Source organism: Leucoraja erinacea, chromosome 2 (assembly GCF_028641065.1).
Source record: "Leucoraja erinacea ecotype New England chromosome 2, Leri_hhj_1, whole genome shotgun sequence".
NCBI classification, from domain to species: Eukaryota; Metazoa; Chordata; class Chondrichthyes; order Rajiformes; family Rajidae; genus Leucoraja; species Leucoraja erinaceus.
In genome coordinates this window covers 93,379,655-93,396,844 of record NC_073378.1, presented here as the reverse complement: position 1 = coordinate 93,396,844, position 17,190 = coordinate 93,379,655, and the positions used below count along the sequence as shown (strand labels likewise).

The window sequence follows — 17,190 nt, the reverse complement described above, 5'->3', positions numbered from 1 at the left end:
CTTCCAACTCTCTATAGTTTGGCTGCACATAGAGGTGGTGAGCCATTGAGCATGCAATTCCATTTTGAAGCCAGCTCCAATATGTCAGATTCCTTTTTAATTTGCTTGGGCATAAACCCCTCCAGAGAGAAGATTTGGTGATCTGAATATACAAATCAAATTACAGTGAAATAAAGGTATATGCATGGGTTTCCTCGGCTGAAACGCCTTTGAATCCAAAGTAGGACAATTACAGCAATATGTGGATACATTGAAAGTCAGCCAAGTTCAAGAATAAATGCTCAAGTACTCACAGCCACTTTTTCACTGTCATACTCCATATGAATGATGAAGATGCCAGTTATTCCTCCTCTGCACCCGTCTTCACTGTTTCTTATTTGGCGTGAATTAAAATTATGTAAATGAGCCCCTTTGACGTTTTTAGAAAATTGCCAGTAACCTTTATTTGGGCTTCTGGAATTTGGAGTTACTGTGGTTCAAAATTAGGTAACATCATCTGGATACAGAGTGTTGGAGTAACTCAGCAGATCAGGCAGCATCTTTGAACGACATTGATAGGTGATATTTTGTGTCAGGACCCGTTATCAGACTATCTTAGGTAACATTAGGCAACATCATGACTGACTTAAATTGAATTTTGAGTGAAGATTGAGATGTTCACCAGTAGCACAAAGTATTCAGCACAAATCCATGCATTGGGCCAGCAGAGATGGGAACTGTGGGAAATAGTGCAGATGAGGAATTGAAGACACTGATGGCACTACCCCTGTCTTCTCAAACTCTTCGAAGACTAAACTTAATGGAAGCAAGATGAAAATGAATTTAAAAAACAGCAGATATTGGAAGCCTGCAATAAAAGCAGTAAATGCTGAAAACAATTAGCATGCCAGGCAGCATGTTTGGAAAGAAGAATGGTTCACATTTCATATCCAAAATCCGTTGTCAGAAATGTGAAAGAGAGAAAGTAAATTAATTTTCAGTGGCAGAGAAGGTGGGCTAAGAATGGGTAGAACAGGGACTATTTCTGAAAGAGTGAGACTAATGAGTAAATGTGATCATGTCCTGTACAAGTGTTCTGTTGAATTCTGGCACAGTGAGTGGTTACTTGCTATTCTTGAGGGTGACTGCCCATTCCAAGTGAGGAATATCGATCCTGAGGATATGGATATTTCCATTTAATTCTTACTATTTTATGTTTATCTGGCATTCAAAAGTGTGGTGCCGAAAGACCACTTCATTTTCATCTATGACACTCGGCAAAGTTGCCAAGTCATTTACCTTCAGGTTTCACTTACGGAGCTAACTGTCTTGTCAGAGTTAATGGCAGGAGCAGCGGATTCTAGTTCCTAGGACGCAGATAATAGTTCTTTGGCTGAATGCTCACATCTGCTTAACAACAAAATCATACTTTATTTCAGACTGGAGATCCACATGAAACACATGAGTGACTTACAGCAATGTAACGTGCACCAGTTTTATTTTGGTGCACTGGAAACAACACAATTAAATTGAAGATAATGAAATGGTAGTGCAAGTCTTATGATCACCATTTAAGGCACTTGGTTTTATGAAGAATAGCACAAAATCCAAATGCCAATATAGTTTTAGAAGAGCCATCTGTTGCTCCAAATTTACAATTGATATGATTGATCTGTAAAGTGTGTATTTGCACATGTGTGTGCATGTAAAATCAAGCACTTACACACATCCTTGCTCAAATGTGACAAAGATCAGTATATCTGCCTTGCATCAATGAAAAATTGTAGTATAATAAAGTAATTAAACAAGCAAAATCCTTCGACATACAAGATTGCAGATGCTGTAATCTGGAACAAAAATAAACAAACTGCTGGAAGAACACAATAAGTCCGGCTACATTTGTTAAAGCAAAGATACATAGAAACATAGAAAATAGGTGCAGGAGTAGGCCATTTGGCCCTTCGAGCTTGCACCGCCATTCAATATGATCATGGCTGATCAACCAACTCGGTATCCTGTACCTGCCTTCTCTCCATACCCCCGGATCCCTTTAGCCACAAAGGCCACATCTAACTCCCTCTTAAATATAGCCAATGAACTGGCCTCAACTACCTTCTGTGGCAGAGAATTCCAGAGATTCACCACTCTCTGTGTGAAAAATGTTTTCCTCATCTCGGACCTAAAATATTTCCCTCTTATCCTTAAACTGTGACCCCTTGTTCTGGACTTCCCCAACATCGGGAACAATCTTCCTGCATCTAGCCTGTCCAACCCCTTAAGAATTTTGTAAGTTTCTATAAGATCCCCCCTCAATCTTCTAAATTCTAGTGAGTATAAACCGAGTCTATCCAGTCTTTCTTCATATGAAAGTCCTGACATCCCAGGAATCAGTCTGGTTCATTCCCTGCATTCATTTCAGGTCGAGACCCTTAAAGTAAGATCCTTGTTCAGAAAACTGTTTTATATTTTGATGGTTTTTGTAGGTGTCTATATGGTGCATTTAAAATCATGATTACATTATGATGTTTAACACTTTGAAACCACAAATTGTGTTGTTATATACTAGCTTGAGGCTTAAGCAATGCAGTATCCTGCAACATTACTCATTCATTGATCTGTAGCTTTTGTTATTTAAAAACCATAACATTTATTACAGCCCAAATTGTTTTAAGGTGTGTTATTCATGTGTGTCAGATTTTTCTGTTTTGCCCTAACAGCCGTGACTGGCGGTTATGGTTGTGGTGTAATATTTAGAATCTGGATACTTATGGTACCAACCACTGATTTCTTTATGGAGTTGCAAGAAAATAAGAAATAGCATTTCCCTCCAATTGATATAAGGGCTAGCAGTTAATTAAGGAATTTCCTAATTAAGGAATTTCTGCACCTCAAACATTAATCAAGATTGTTGGCACCTAATTCACAACTGTTGTGGTGTCACCTTGCAAACTGACGTTAGCAGTGGCATCAGATGGCGGCGCGCACAGTCGCAGCGGCTCAAAGCTCTCCCTTTCGATGCTTTTTTTGTGTGTTTTTGTTTGTATGTCTGTTTGACAATGTTACGTTTTGTCGTGCGAATCTCACCTTCAGCCGACAGGATCTTCTGATTATCGGATTACAGTGTAAACAGGCAGTTAAGTGTGTTTTTCTGCATTCACGCAACATACCGGAGGAGATAGCCAGGACACCGGGCTCTCCGTGGCTTGTTGTCGGCCCCAGCAAACGCCGGAGACGGAGGAGGCACAGGAAGCAAAAGCGTGGTCGCTGGACCGGACTACTCGCTAGGCTAAGGCAACAACCACATAAACCACCACTACCCAGCATCATTCTCACCAACGCCAGATCTATCACCAACAAAATGGACGAACTAAGACTACAGGTCGCCGCAAATAAATTCATCGCGGACAGTTGCATTCTGCTAATAACAGAGACGTGGCTACACGCACTTGTACCGGACGGAGCCATTGAGCTAGCAGGCTGCACAGCATTTCGCTGGGATAGAAACAAAGACACCGGTAAGAGCAAAGGAGGGGGGTTATGCATCTACGTTCACAACAACTGGTGCACAAATACCACAATCATAGACAGACACTGTTCTGCTGATTTGGAGTACCTGATAGATGCAGGCTTTTCTACCTTCCATGTGAGTTTACCGTGGTCATGGTTACAGCTGTGTATATTCCACCGGATGCAAATGCTAGCATAGCCCTAGGCTACCTCCATAGCGCTATCAGCAAACAAGAGAACACCTACCCCAAAGCAGCCCATATCATAGCTGGTGATTTCAATCACGCAGACTTAAAATCAGTTTTCCCCAAGTTTGAACAACACATCAAATGTGCAACCAGGGGAGAAAATACATTAGATAAGGCCTACTCAAACATCAAGAAAGGGTTTAGAGCCACACCACTACCACACTTAGGCCAGTCGGATCACCTATCCATTCACTTAGCACCAGCATACACCCCCCTCAGGAGAAAAGCTCAACCCACCACCAGGACTGTTAAAACTTGGCCTGAAGGAGTTTCCTCACAGCTACAGGGCTGCTTTGTGAGGACAAACTGGGACATTTTTGGAAATCAGGACTGGGAGGAGTACACATCCACGGTACTCTTTTACATCCAGAACTGTGTTGACAACGTCACCGTCGACAAACTCATCCGGGTGTACCCCAACCAGAAGCCGTGGATGATAAAAGAGGTCCAAACTCTCCTCAAGGACCGCAACACCGCCTTCAGGTCTGGCGACAGAGCCCTGTACAGCGCTGCTAAAGCCAACCTGAAGAAAGGCATCAGGGATGCCAAAGCGGCCCACAAGAGGAAGATAGAGGACCACTTTAACAACAACGATCCACGGCGGGTGTGGCAGGGCATCCAGCACATCACCAACTACAAGCCCAGCAACAGCACGACGGCCGACGGCGATGCCTCACTGGCAGAGGAGCTGAACTGCTTCTTTGCTCGCTTCGAGGCAGAACCAGAAGAGTTCGTCACCATTCTCCCACCAGCCCCTAACAACAACAACTACACCCTCACTGTGCAGGAGCATGAAGTGAGGCGGGTGCTCAGGGCGGTGAACCCGAGGAAGGCTGCCGGCCCGGATGGCGTGACAGGAAGGGTTCTGAAGGAATGTGCAGACCAGCTCTCCGAGGTCTTCACGAAAATCTTCAACCTGTCCCTGTCCAAATCCATCATCCCACCGTGCCTGATGTCTGCCACAATCATCCCACTACCAAAAAAGCCTGTTATCAGCGGCCTTAACGACTACCGACCGGTCGCTCTCACACCAGTCATCATAAAGTGTTTCGAGAGGCTGGTCCAGCAGCACATCAAAGCCAGCCTCCCGCCCACCTTCGATCCACACCAGTTTGCCTACAGAGCAAATAGGTCCACTGAGGATGCCATCGCCACTGCTCTTCACACTGCACTGGCCCACCTCGAACACCAGGGGAGCTATGTGAGGATGCTTTTCATTGACTTTAGCTCTGCCTTCAATACCATCATCCCCAGCAGACTGGTCACCAAACTCATGGATTTAGGACTCTCCCAACCAATCTGCCTCTGGATCAAGGACTCTCTGTCTAACCGCCCCCAGACCGTCAGATTGGGCCATCACCTCTCCACCCCCATCACACTCAGCACAGGCTCCCCACAGGGCTGTGTGTTGAGCTCCTTCCTCTACGCCCTCTACACCCACGATTGTGTCCCCGCCCACTCCACCAACACCATCGTCAAGTTTGCGGACGACACGACTGTGGTTGGTCGTATCTCAGGAGGAGATGAGACAGCCTACAGGGAGGAAGTCCAAAGACTGGCAACGTGGTGTTCAGACAACAACCTCATCCTAAACACCACAAAAACAAAGGAAATTATCATAGACTTCGTAAGAACAGTGCAGCCCCCAAACCCCTATTCATCAATGGGGACTGTGTGGAAAGGGTCTCAGACTTCAGATTCCTGGGCACACAAATTACGGAGGATCTCTCCTGGACTGCAAACACCACCACAGCAGTCAAGAAGGCCCAGCAGCGACTCTACTTTCTGAGGATCCTCAGGAAAAACAACCTGGAGGAGAAGCTGCTGGTGTCCTTCTACCGCTGCTCCATCGAGAGTGTGCTGGCGTACTGTATAACCACATGGTATGCCAGCTGCTCCGCAGCGGACAGGAGAGCCCTTCAAAGGGTCATCAACACCGCACAAAAAATCACTGGCTGCCCACTGCCCTCCCTGAAGGACATCTTCAGCTCTCGCTGCCTTGGCAGGGCAGCCAACATCCTGAAGGACCCTTCCCACCCTGGACACAACCTGTTCCACCTGCTGCCCTCTGGCAGACGGTACAGGTCTTTCAAAACTCGCACAAACAGACTCAGAGACAGCTTCTACCCCATAGCCATACGTGAACTTAACAATGCAAAATAAGAAATAACACTCACATTCAACTGAATGGTTCTACCTCAGCTGCTATTGTTATTTATCTGTAATTTTTTTTTACATGTATATATTTTTACCTTTTCTTATATATTTAAAATTGCTCTTGTGAATCGCACCGTGGGATTGACTTTTAAATTTTGTTGTACCATGTGCAATGATAATAAAGAGATTCATTCATTCATCTGAGAGGCATTATTTTTATTTAAACATTCCACACTATAATGGACAGTGAGAAATAGGGTTCTTTTCTCTAGTCTCAAGTATCAACAAATGTTTGTCTGCTTTCCCAATTCACTTAATTGTGGAGCCACTCCCAAGTATTCCCAACCCACACAGGAACTAGTACTCTAGTCTTTTTTTCCTGTAAATATTCATCAGTAGCTGCAGAGCCGTGTGCACCCAAGTCATTAAGATATTATCACATTTTCAGGTCAGCATATTCCAGATATAATGCATTTATTTAATTATATAACATTCTTTAACTTCCTCTTGTACTTAAATCAGAGAAATTTGATTGATATAACATGTGAAAATTATAGATTGCCTTAATTTTCAGTAGAAATTGAAATGGAAAGTTGTAATGCAACTGGACTAAAATATCTTCCTCCTTGTCTGTGACTTTGTTGCAGAAACTTTGTTGAAGAAAAATTAGGAACAAAATATGTTGATGGTCTGCGAATTGATTTTGCGAAATCATTTGAGGAAAGTAGCCCAGCAACTCCTATGATTTTCATCTTGTCGCCTGGGGTTGACCCTCTTAAAGATGTTGAATCACTTGGTATGAATCACTTGACCATTGTACACTCATGGACCGTAAATATTATTATCAACTCTAAAATTGTTGCCAGCGCAATTTAGAGATGTATTTAATTTTAGATGTACTCATTTTAAGAGATGTTTTCAGGAGAGAGTTAGATTTACTGAAGCTCTTGGGGCTAAAGGATTCAAGGCATGTGGGGGAAAAGCTGGAACACGGTACTGATTTTAGATGATCAGCCATGATCATATTGAATCTTCGAGGGGCCGAATAGCCTACTCCTGCACCTGGTTTTCTATGTTTACAGTGATCATGCTGACAGAATGAATCCTTATGAGTTGTGAACAGACTTTGGAAGGATAGCCAAGAAAACGGTTAAATGTTACAACCAATTAAAATTAATGGGTGCAAAGTGAAATAATATCACATTGTAGCACCTAGTTGTTATGCTTCTTAGACCAGACTCTAGAGCATTCTATCACTTTTATTTTACTAGACACAAAATGCTGGAGTAACTCAGCAGGTCAGGCAGCATCTGGAGAAAAGGAATAGTGAAGTTTTGGGTCAAAACCCTCCCCGTACCTTTCGTGTCCCCCACTCTAACTCTTAGTCTGAAGAAGGGTCTCGACCTGAAACGTCACCCATTCCTTCTCTCCAGAGATGCTGCCTGACCCACTGAGTTACTCCAGCATTTTGTACCTATCTTTGGTGTAAAGCAGCATCTGCAGTTCCTTCCTATACACTTCTATTTTGCTGCCTGTTATGTTGTAAATGTAGCACATTTGTAGAAATAGTCCACTGATAGGTGTACATGAATGAGTTTAAATCTGGCACAGTTTCATGGTTTATTTCAATAGTAGATATAAACATGAACAGCTGTTTCACATATAGTTATTATGGTCATGTCATGGAAATATATTGGTTGTGCATTACTTTCTTTATAGGTAAAAAACTAGGATTCACTATTGATGCTGGAAAATTTCATAATGTTTCCCTGGGCCAAGGCCAGGAGGTGGTGGCTGAATCTGCTTTGGTAAAAGCTTCCAAGGAAGGCCATTGGGTCATTTTGCAGGTACACGAAATAAAAGATACATTAAATCAACAGTTATTAACTATCAACGTCAGATGATAAAAGATCCATTTAACGAGGGCTTTCAACTAATATGTTGCATACTTATTTTAGTTGTCCATGATAATTGGTGCAAAACCTAGTTGTTTTCTCTGTATCTGTGGCTGGCTTGAAGGGAGATCAGATTTCCATTTCTATTCTGTTCCCATTCCCCTTTTCCTTGCTGTACATGTGTGTTGTGTCTAAAATTGACAATCTGAATTACCCATGGGAGAGTTATGAACAGTGGCTCCTCTGAATTTTCTTTCTATCAGATCTCCATCTTACATTTAAACAATCAAGACGGTGAAATCTATCTGATGGTAATCTAAAATACGATGCATATCTACATTTGGAGAATCAGACAAATTGGGGCATGAGCCATTTCCTATTGTATGGTGACCAAACGGTGTTTACAAATACACAGGACTAGATGTTAAAAGTTTAAAGTGCCAAATATCAATTTACTCCCTATGGTGGTGGGAGCCTCTGCTCCTCCGATGTTGAGAGAGGCTAGGCAGACACGTCATTGTGGGCACCTACTTTCTTCGACGTTTCACTGATTGAACCCACGACGTCTCCAGTAGGCTCAGCGGTGCATTCTGGCGTCCTAGAACCACCCCCTCTGCATCTGTCTAGTCGGTTATTTGGGAGACCAAATGGGGTCTTTCCTCTTCAGCCAGAGCCACTGGCTGTTCCACTCTGCCACCCGTGATGTTTCTATGATGGCCTGGCGTAGGGCTTGTCCGCCGATCCCCAGGTCCTTCATCAGTCTTAAGGTAGATGTTGCCACGAATCCTCGACATTCAACTTCTTCCGGGCAGATCTTAGCACTCCAGCCCCGCTGTTCTGCCTCCGGTTATTTATAACGCTTTGGCTTTGTCCTACTAACCAATCTATTTTACAGTTCTAGCATTGCCAACTTACTCTTGAGTGGCCATGTCCTGGATTGGACTCCTTATTGGACATTTAACCACTATATTACCTGCATGTCCTGCTACCTTAATGAGTTTATCAACAAGCTTTCCAGGGTTATCATTGTTGGATAAGGTTCAGAATGAAAGGATGCTTCAGAACATCATCGTGTCTCGTGCAAAGTTTTATCCTGTTAATTCTTTGTGATTAATTTGCATATATAAGTATGATAATTTGATCTTTCTAACTTCCTAACTTTGAATACAATTAAGACATTTATTACTATCAATTCAAGGTAACTATTAGATTATTCAAAAAGTAAGTTCCAGATTGTTTCATTAAAAATCTTGTCCATGCTTATGTTTTCAGAATGTTCATCTCGTGGTGAAATGGCTGGGAACACTAGAAAAGCTACTGGAACAATTCAGTGAGGGCAGTCATCCTGACTTCAGAGTCTTCATTAGTGCTGAGCCTGCACCCACCTCTGAGGAGCATGTAATTCCTCAGGGAATTCTGGAAATCTCAATCAAAATCACTAATGAGCCACCTACTGGCATGCTGGCAAACCTGCACGCAGCTGTGTCTAACTTTGACCAGGTAGCAGCTACACAATTTATAGATTTAATCCTGTTCGTGCTTCATTCTATTGTGTCAAGGTCAAGCTGACATTTTTTTCTCTCAGGTAATCTTCTAGAAATATACAATAAACATATTTGCTTTCAAAGATTGAATACTACTTTTTTCAAAATGTTATTTTGAGAGAGGCTACAATGGTTGTGGCACAGTGGTAGAGTTGCTGCCTTACAACGCTTGCAGCACCAAAGTCCCAGGTTCGATCCCGACTATGGGTGCTGTCTGCACGGAGTTTTCATGTTCTCCTCATTACCGTGTGGGTTTTCTCCCAGATCTTTGATTTCCTCCCACACTGCAAAGACATACAGCTTTGTAGGTTCATTGGCTTGGCGCATGTGTAAAATAATTGTCCCTAATGTGTGTAGGATAGTGTTAATGTGCGGGGATCGCTTGTCGGCACGGACCCGGTGGGCCGAAGGGCCTGTCTCCACGCTATTATGAAGATTAATAGGAATATCTGGTTAAGTTGCACATGAGCACATAACCAATAAAGACTAGCATCATATCAATGTTAAGATACTGCCATGGAAAGAAAATATGTAATGTTACACTTCGAGCGAATAGAAATAAAGCTGCACAGTTTTAAAATAAAATAAAGACAATTAATTAATTAATTTTGTTTGATTTAATGTACAACAGATATAGTTGTGATCAGCAACCTGTTATATGTAATATAAGAGTTATAATGCCTAGCTCATCCAATATTGCTTCATTTTTATGCCATTGTTTAAAGTAGAATTACTCCCAAAAAGCTAAATTGGTACAGATTTCCTTGAAATACCATATTGGGAACATGTATGAGTTTTGGCTATTCCCGCTGTCTGTTTTCGATTTTAAAGTAATCAAATCATGCAGCACAGAAACAGGCCCATCGGTCCAACTTGCGCAGGTTAACCAAGATGCCCATCTATGCTTGTAGCACCTGCCCATGTACCTGCCCAAATGTATTTTACATCTTGTTATAGTACCTGCCTCAACTTCCTCCTCTGGCAGCTCGTTCCATATACTCACACCCTCTATGTGAAAAAAGTTGCCACTCAGATTCCTATTGAGATTAGACGAAATAGGAGCAGAATTAGGCCATTCGGCCCATCAAGTATGCTCCATCATTCAATCATGGCTGATCTATATTTCCCTCTCAACCCCATGCCTTCTCCCCATTACCTTTGACACCCTTACTAATTAAGAAGCTATCAATCTCCAATTTAAAAAATACCCAATGACTCAGCCTCCAAAGCCGTATGTGGCAATGAATTTCACAGATTCACCATCCTCTAGACATAGAAATTCCTCCTCATCTCCATTCTAAAGGAATGTCCTTTTATTTTGAGGCTGTGCCCTCTGGTCCTAGACTCCTACTACTGGTAATATCCACGTCTCCACATCTACCCTAAAAGATCATCGCTTAAATCTCCTGTTCAACTTAAACCTAAGTCCTCTGGTTCTTGATTCCACTACTCTGGGTAAAAGACTCTGTACAATCACCTATCTATTCCCCACATGTTAAGGATAATATTTCTGATAGTTTAGACTATAGTCAAAAAGTCATAATTGATTGCTTTTTATTTTGTGTCTTACAGAATATCTTGGAAATGTGTTCTCGAGAGCAAGAGTTCAAAACCATTCTATTCTGCCTCTGCTACTTCCATGCATGTGTTGCAGAAAGACGCAAGTTTGGCCCTCAAGGTTGGAACCGAAGTTATCCCTTCAATACAGGCGATCTTGTTATATCTGTTAACGTCCTTTACAATTACCTGGAGGCAAATACTAAAGTAAGAGAATTTTTGATGAGTGTTCTAATTGTCAACACATTGATACCTTTACCAGTTTCAGAGTGAAAACTGATACGATTTAACATTGAGGGGCACAAGCAGGTTAAAGACATGAAAGACGAAAGATAACTTTCATTGGGAGATCTTCCACATCAATATCATCTCTGAAGAAGATGGATAGGTGACATTTCAGATTGGAATCCTTCAGGTTTATTGAGGTGGAGGGGAGGAAGAAAGCTGGAAGACAGGAGGGGCTGGACAAAGCCTAGCAGGTAATAGGCTGACAGAGGTAGGAGGGTTTTATGATAGGCAGATGGTTGGACAAAGGACAGAGATGAAAAGACAGAAGGTGTGAGACAAAAGGATTGAAGAGTTGCAAATTGTGAAGCTACAGGAAGAAATGAAGGGGTAGGGGAGAAATAGGTACGCCCAGGTGGGGCACAGAGGAGGGGATAGGGGGAAAGATGGGAGGTAGCAGAATGGGGGAAGAAGGAGAGGATGGTTTATAGGTCCCTATAATTGGAGAATTCAATGTTAAAACCAGTGGGTTGTATGCTACCCTGAGAATGTGAGATGGTGTTCCCCCAGTTTGCTTGTAGCCTCACAATGGCAATGGAGGAGGCCCAAGACAGAGTATGTGAAGAGGGATTAAAATGGTCAGCTACCAGGAGATCCTGATCCTGGCAGACAAAGCACAAGTGTTCGGCGAAAATGATGCCTGGTCTCGCCGATGTATAGGAGGTCACATCAGGAACACAAGATGAAGTTTTCCATTCCTCACCCCACCCCTGCCCCCTCCCTATAATCAGTCTGAAGAAAGGTCCCAACCTGAAACATTACTTATCCATTTTCTCCAGAGATGCTCCCTGATCTGCTGAGTTACTCTGGCACTCTATATATTTTTGTTGTAAACCAGCAACTGCAGTGCCTTGTTTCTATATGCTTATCACTTACTTAAGCCAAAGATAAATAACAAAAGAAAACTAGGACGATTGAGGCATATAATTCAGGGCCATGTCAGTATTGGAGCAACTTAACTTTTTGTCCACATTAACACAAGATAGCAATGCATGGAAATGTCAAGGAGAGAGGAACATGAGAAGGGAGACAGAAGGGGGAAATAGGAGAAATGAAAGAGAGAAAATCTAGAAGCTCTAATGGAAGGGAGCAAAAATGGACAGGAGACAAACAGGCGTGTGATGCGAAAACCTAAGAGCGGTTAAATGTTAAAGTCAGTGTAAAGGTACGATGCCTTAATGAGCAGAGCATTAACAATAAGATACATAAATTACCCGTGTAGCTAGATATAAATGTGTTTTTTTGTTACCATGATGGGTCAGGGCCGCAAAGTGATCAAGGATGGCAACTGAACATGTAGTGACATTCAATCCTGAGGGAGGGCAGACATAAAAGAAAGAATGACGAGGTTGTGTTGTTTGTAAAGCAGGAAATCAATGCAATGGTGAGAATGGATTTTGGCTCAAAGAAATATGATATGGAGCCTAAATGAGTGGAGCAGAGAAACATCCAGACCCAGAAATTAGAGATGCAGGAAAAGAGGGCATGGTTATAATTAGTGGTGATTACAATACACATATTTATTGCTCAGACCAAGTTAGCAGTGATGCCATTAATAGAGAAATTCCTGTAATATGTACATAAAACCAATATAATGAACTGACTGGAGAATAGTCCATCCTGGACTGGTCATTGTGCCATGAAAAAAGAAATAATTAATAATCTTGTGTGTGATCCATTGGGGTGGAGAGAGCATAATGTGATAGGATTGTGAGGAGATTTACATATAAGAAACAGCAGGATGTTTGTATCTTAAAGGGCATGTAATAAATTGGACTGATTCCTGTGATGACAAGAAAGGGGTTTTCTGAAGTTACATACCAGGGCCCCATCCCCGACCTCTACCTCTGCTACATCGACGACTGCTTTGGTGCCACCTCCTGCGCCCGCACACAACTGACTGACTTCATCCACTTCACCACTAACTTCCATCCGGCACTCAAATACACCTGGACCATTTCCGAAACTTCCGTACCATTCCTTGACCTCACTATCTCCATTGCAGGTGATAGACTTCTGACCGACATCCACTATAAACCCACTGACTCCCATGGCTATCTGGACTACACTTCTTCCCACCCTGCTTCCTGTAAGGACTCCATCCCCTACTCCCAATTCCTCCGTCTACGCCGCATCTGCGCCATGGATGAGGCGTTCCACACCAGGACATCTGAAATGTCCTAATTATTCAGGGAACGGGGGTTCCCCTCCTCCACCATAGATGAGGCTCGCACCAGGGTCTCTTCCATACCCCGCAACACTGCTCTCTCTCCCCATCCCCCCACTCGCAACAAGGGCAGAGTCCCCCTGGTCCTCACCTTTCACCCCACCAGCCGTCACATACAAAAAGTAATCCTCCGTCAGTTTCGCCACCTCCAACATGACCCCACCACTCGCCACATCTTCCCATCTCCCTCCATATCTGCCTTCCGCAAAGACCGCTCTCTCCATAACTCCCTTGTCAATTCTTCCCTTCCCTCTCGTACCACCCCCTCCCCGGGCACTTTCCCTTGCAACCGCAAGAGATGCAACACTTGTCCCTTTACCTCCCCCCTCGACTCCGTTCAAGGACCCAAGCAGTCATTCCAGGTGCGACAGAGGTTTACCTGCATCTCCTCCAACCTCATTTATTGCATCCGCTGCTCTAGATGTCAGTGAGACCAAGCGGAGGTTGGGCGATCGTTTCGCCGAACACCTCCGCTCGGTCCGCAATAACCAAGCTGACCTCCCGGTGGCTCAGCACTTCAACTCCCCCTCCCACTCCATCTCCGACCTCTCTGTCCTGGGTCTCCTCCATGGCCACAGCGAGCAACACCGTAAATTGGAGGAACAGCACCTCATATTCCGCTTGGGGAGTCTGCATCCTGGGGGCATGAACATCGAATTCTCCCAATTTTGGTAGTCCTTGCTGTCTAATCCCCTTCCTCAGTCCCCCTGCTGTCTCCTCCCATCCCCCAGCCTTCGGGCTCCTCCTCCTTTTTCCTTCTATATAGACAGTAAATATAGAAAATACTGTCATTATTCATATGGTTGGCAGCATCTGTGGGAAGAGGAACAGAGCTTGTGTTTTAGATTGAAGATCTTCTGTCAGAGTTCTGAGGGAGGGTTTTTGATATGAAACATTAGCTGTTTCTCTTCCCACAGAAATGGCCTGACCTGCTGAACATTTTCAGTTTTTATTTTAAACTCTAGCATCTGCAGCGTTAATGGTTTTCAACTCATTAAATCTGTTCAGTTATTCAGTAATACTAAAAGTATGTCATGGGGAAAGAAAACAGCAACAGGGTACTGAAATGCATGAGCAGCCTTGATTGTACTGCATGGTGAAGCAGCTCCAATGGTCTGAATAGCCTACATCTGTATATTGTTTACATGAGTTTATTACTAACATGGGAAAATATTGTTTCTGGTTTAAACTATTTATTATTTGAATAGGATGGATGTGGTATGAATAGTACAGTCCACCCAAATCCATTCTATTTTGCTCACTTTGAATTGGTGTGTTCTGCATGTACTTCCTCATCGTATCATCAGTAGGTTTGAATAAGCATTTTTGAATTAATTTGAAGAAATGTTTGGGAGATAATTGGAGTGTGGCAAGTGCATAAAAGGCACATTGGATAATTAGCTCAAAAAAACATGTAACTGTGCTCTCTAACATTATGTTGCACACTGAAACTTTCCTAAACGCATTTGACAAATTCCACTCCATTTCCACCTTTCACATTATGACATACCCAGTCAATCATGGGAAAGTTCAAATCCCTTACTGCAAGAATCTTATTAGGCCTAGAATCTACTGGTATATTTGTTTTTATAATCCCCGTTGACTATTTGGGGACCTGTAGTACACTCCCAACATGGTCATCATCTTTCTTGTACTTCAGCTCCACCCATATAGCCTCACTAGACAAACCATCCATAATGTCACCTCAGGCCACTGCCATGACATCCTCCGTTAACCAATAACCCCCTCCTCTTTTACCCTCATCTCTGTCTCTCCTGATGCACCTCTACCCAAGAGCATTGAGCTGCCTATCATGCCCCTCTCTTAACCAGGTTTCTGTAATAGCCACAACATCTTAGTTGTGGTTGGGATATATGCAAAAGAAAAATAACCGTACATTGTATATGTCTACCAAAGGTGAACACCTCTGCAAAAGATTAAGACATTTTTAGTTGGCGATTTTATTTGTTTATTATTTATTCAATTTTTATTCAATTATTTTTTCAATTTAAACATCAGGGATGGGAAATTGGAATATGGTAATAGTACAAAACAGTGGATACTGAATTAGAAGCCCAATCAATATACATTCTGCCTGACAGTGTTTTTAACCATTGGCCTAATACTTGGAGATTGTAGTTGTTAGATTTCAAATTCTTGTAAGCTCCTTAAATGAATATCCTTGACTGCCAATCAGAAACATTGTATTTCTCGTTTCTTTGATTTAGTTGAATGTACCTGAAGCTGATGTTTGTGTTTGATGCAGACATCATTCAATTGCCATGTTACTTCCTTCCAAACCCACCTCAAATTCTTTGGATTAAGACAGGTGTAGATTACTTCGGCAGATACTGCCAAGCTCCTCAATAGTCTCTCCTTGATGATAAAGGCCATGCTGAAATCAGCCAAACACATCTTTTGTGTTTCTATCTCACTTATGCTGCAATTTACTGATCAGCACATCAGGATCACTTTCTGCCTGATATTTTACAGCGGTCAGGAGGCTAATTTCCTGCTTGTTACTGTGATAAACTGTGATTATCATGGTTGGGCTCTGATTAGGTGGCTTAACATCCAGCCGTGCTGTTCATTCAAAGGATGCTGCTACCCCTCTTGGGCAGCATTCGAGTGGTTTACATATCAGACGACTGTGTAAAGAATTCCAATTCTAGTCTCTTTGAAAATCACGTTTGTTTTCCTTTGGGAAAACCCCAGATCATGAATATTGCAGTAAAGAAAAAATGTCCTTCATTATGTTAACCAAACATGGTTTGCGTGTGAATATACCCAAAATTCATTAGGCAGGCAATGAAGCATTTGAAAGAAAGTAATTGGATACAGCATATTTGACAGTTTGAAACCCTGAATGAAAAACATCGACAATTAGTTATGATGATGGTGGCTATTTAGGACATGTCAGATATACAAATGACTGTATATTTTTCTATATTTGTCATTACTATGAGTTTAAGCTTCCTCCTTCCTTTGACTTTCTCAGTTCTGGTGCTTCATATACATTTTAACAGATGTATATTACTTAGTGAGCCATGTTTTGATTATAATCGAGGGTGATTAGAAGTAATTAAATCTGCCTGAGACCTTAATGGTTCATATAATTTGAATCTGAAATGTGAGTGAGTGAACAATCCACAACATCGAAAGTGTGAAACATTTTGTGTTGATTTGTTTTAAGCAATTTGTATAATTCCGATATTTAATTAAAGTAAAGTAGTTAAACAAAATACATGCTAAAAGAAATTGTAATATGAAAGATAATTAATTTCACACCCTCCTGGCTTGATAGTAGATTTTTGACAGTAAAATCAGACATGCAAATGAATATTGTTAAACAAGTTAAACAAGAAACAGATTATATTCATTAGCCAAACCCAACTTCAAAATTGTATGTGTTTAACGCTTCCATTGCTAGGTTTACTTACATAATTTATGATATTTGCTTAACAAATGCATAAACCATGCAGTTAATTTGCATTAACCAGGGTGTAATGTTCAGTATGTGAATAACAAAAGGTCTCCTTAAATTGGAGCTGAATTGTGCAGAAATGCAGTTCTGGTCATATTATCAATAGTGCGTTTTCTATCAGTTTAGCTTCAGTAAAATGAGAAGGAAAAAGGAAGGTGATTTATAGATATCCCAATTTTTTTGTGGCAAGCGACCTGGAAAGTTGAGAAGGACCTGCTGCTGTAATGTTGTAGGTCAAACATGCGAACACATGCATTAGGAGCAGGACTAGGCTACTCAATCTCTCGAGCTGTCTCTGCCATTTTAT

General features: G+C 42.1%; 1 protein-coding gene across 1 annotated transcript in view; it reads left to right on the top strand.

Moving 5' to 3' along the window:
* The window catches only part of LOC129712715 (dynein axonemal heavy chain 11-like), a 286,248-nt gene that overhangs the window by 245,079 nt on the left and 23,979 nt on the right, over positions 1-17,190 (top strand). Inside the window, exons 72-75 of the mRNA XM_055661378.1 lie at positions 6,539-6,687; positions 7,611-7,738; positions 9,059-9,286; positions 10,903-11,094. Of these exons, the coding sequence (XP_055517353.1) occupies positions 6,539-6,687; positions 7,611-7,738; positions 9,059-9,286; positions 10,903-11,094 (697 nt within the window). The remainder of the gene's footprint in view (positions 1-6,538; positions 6,688-7,610; positions 7,739-9,058; positions 9,287-10,902; positions 11,095-17,190) is intronic.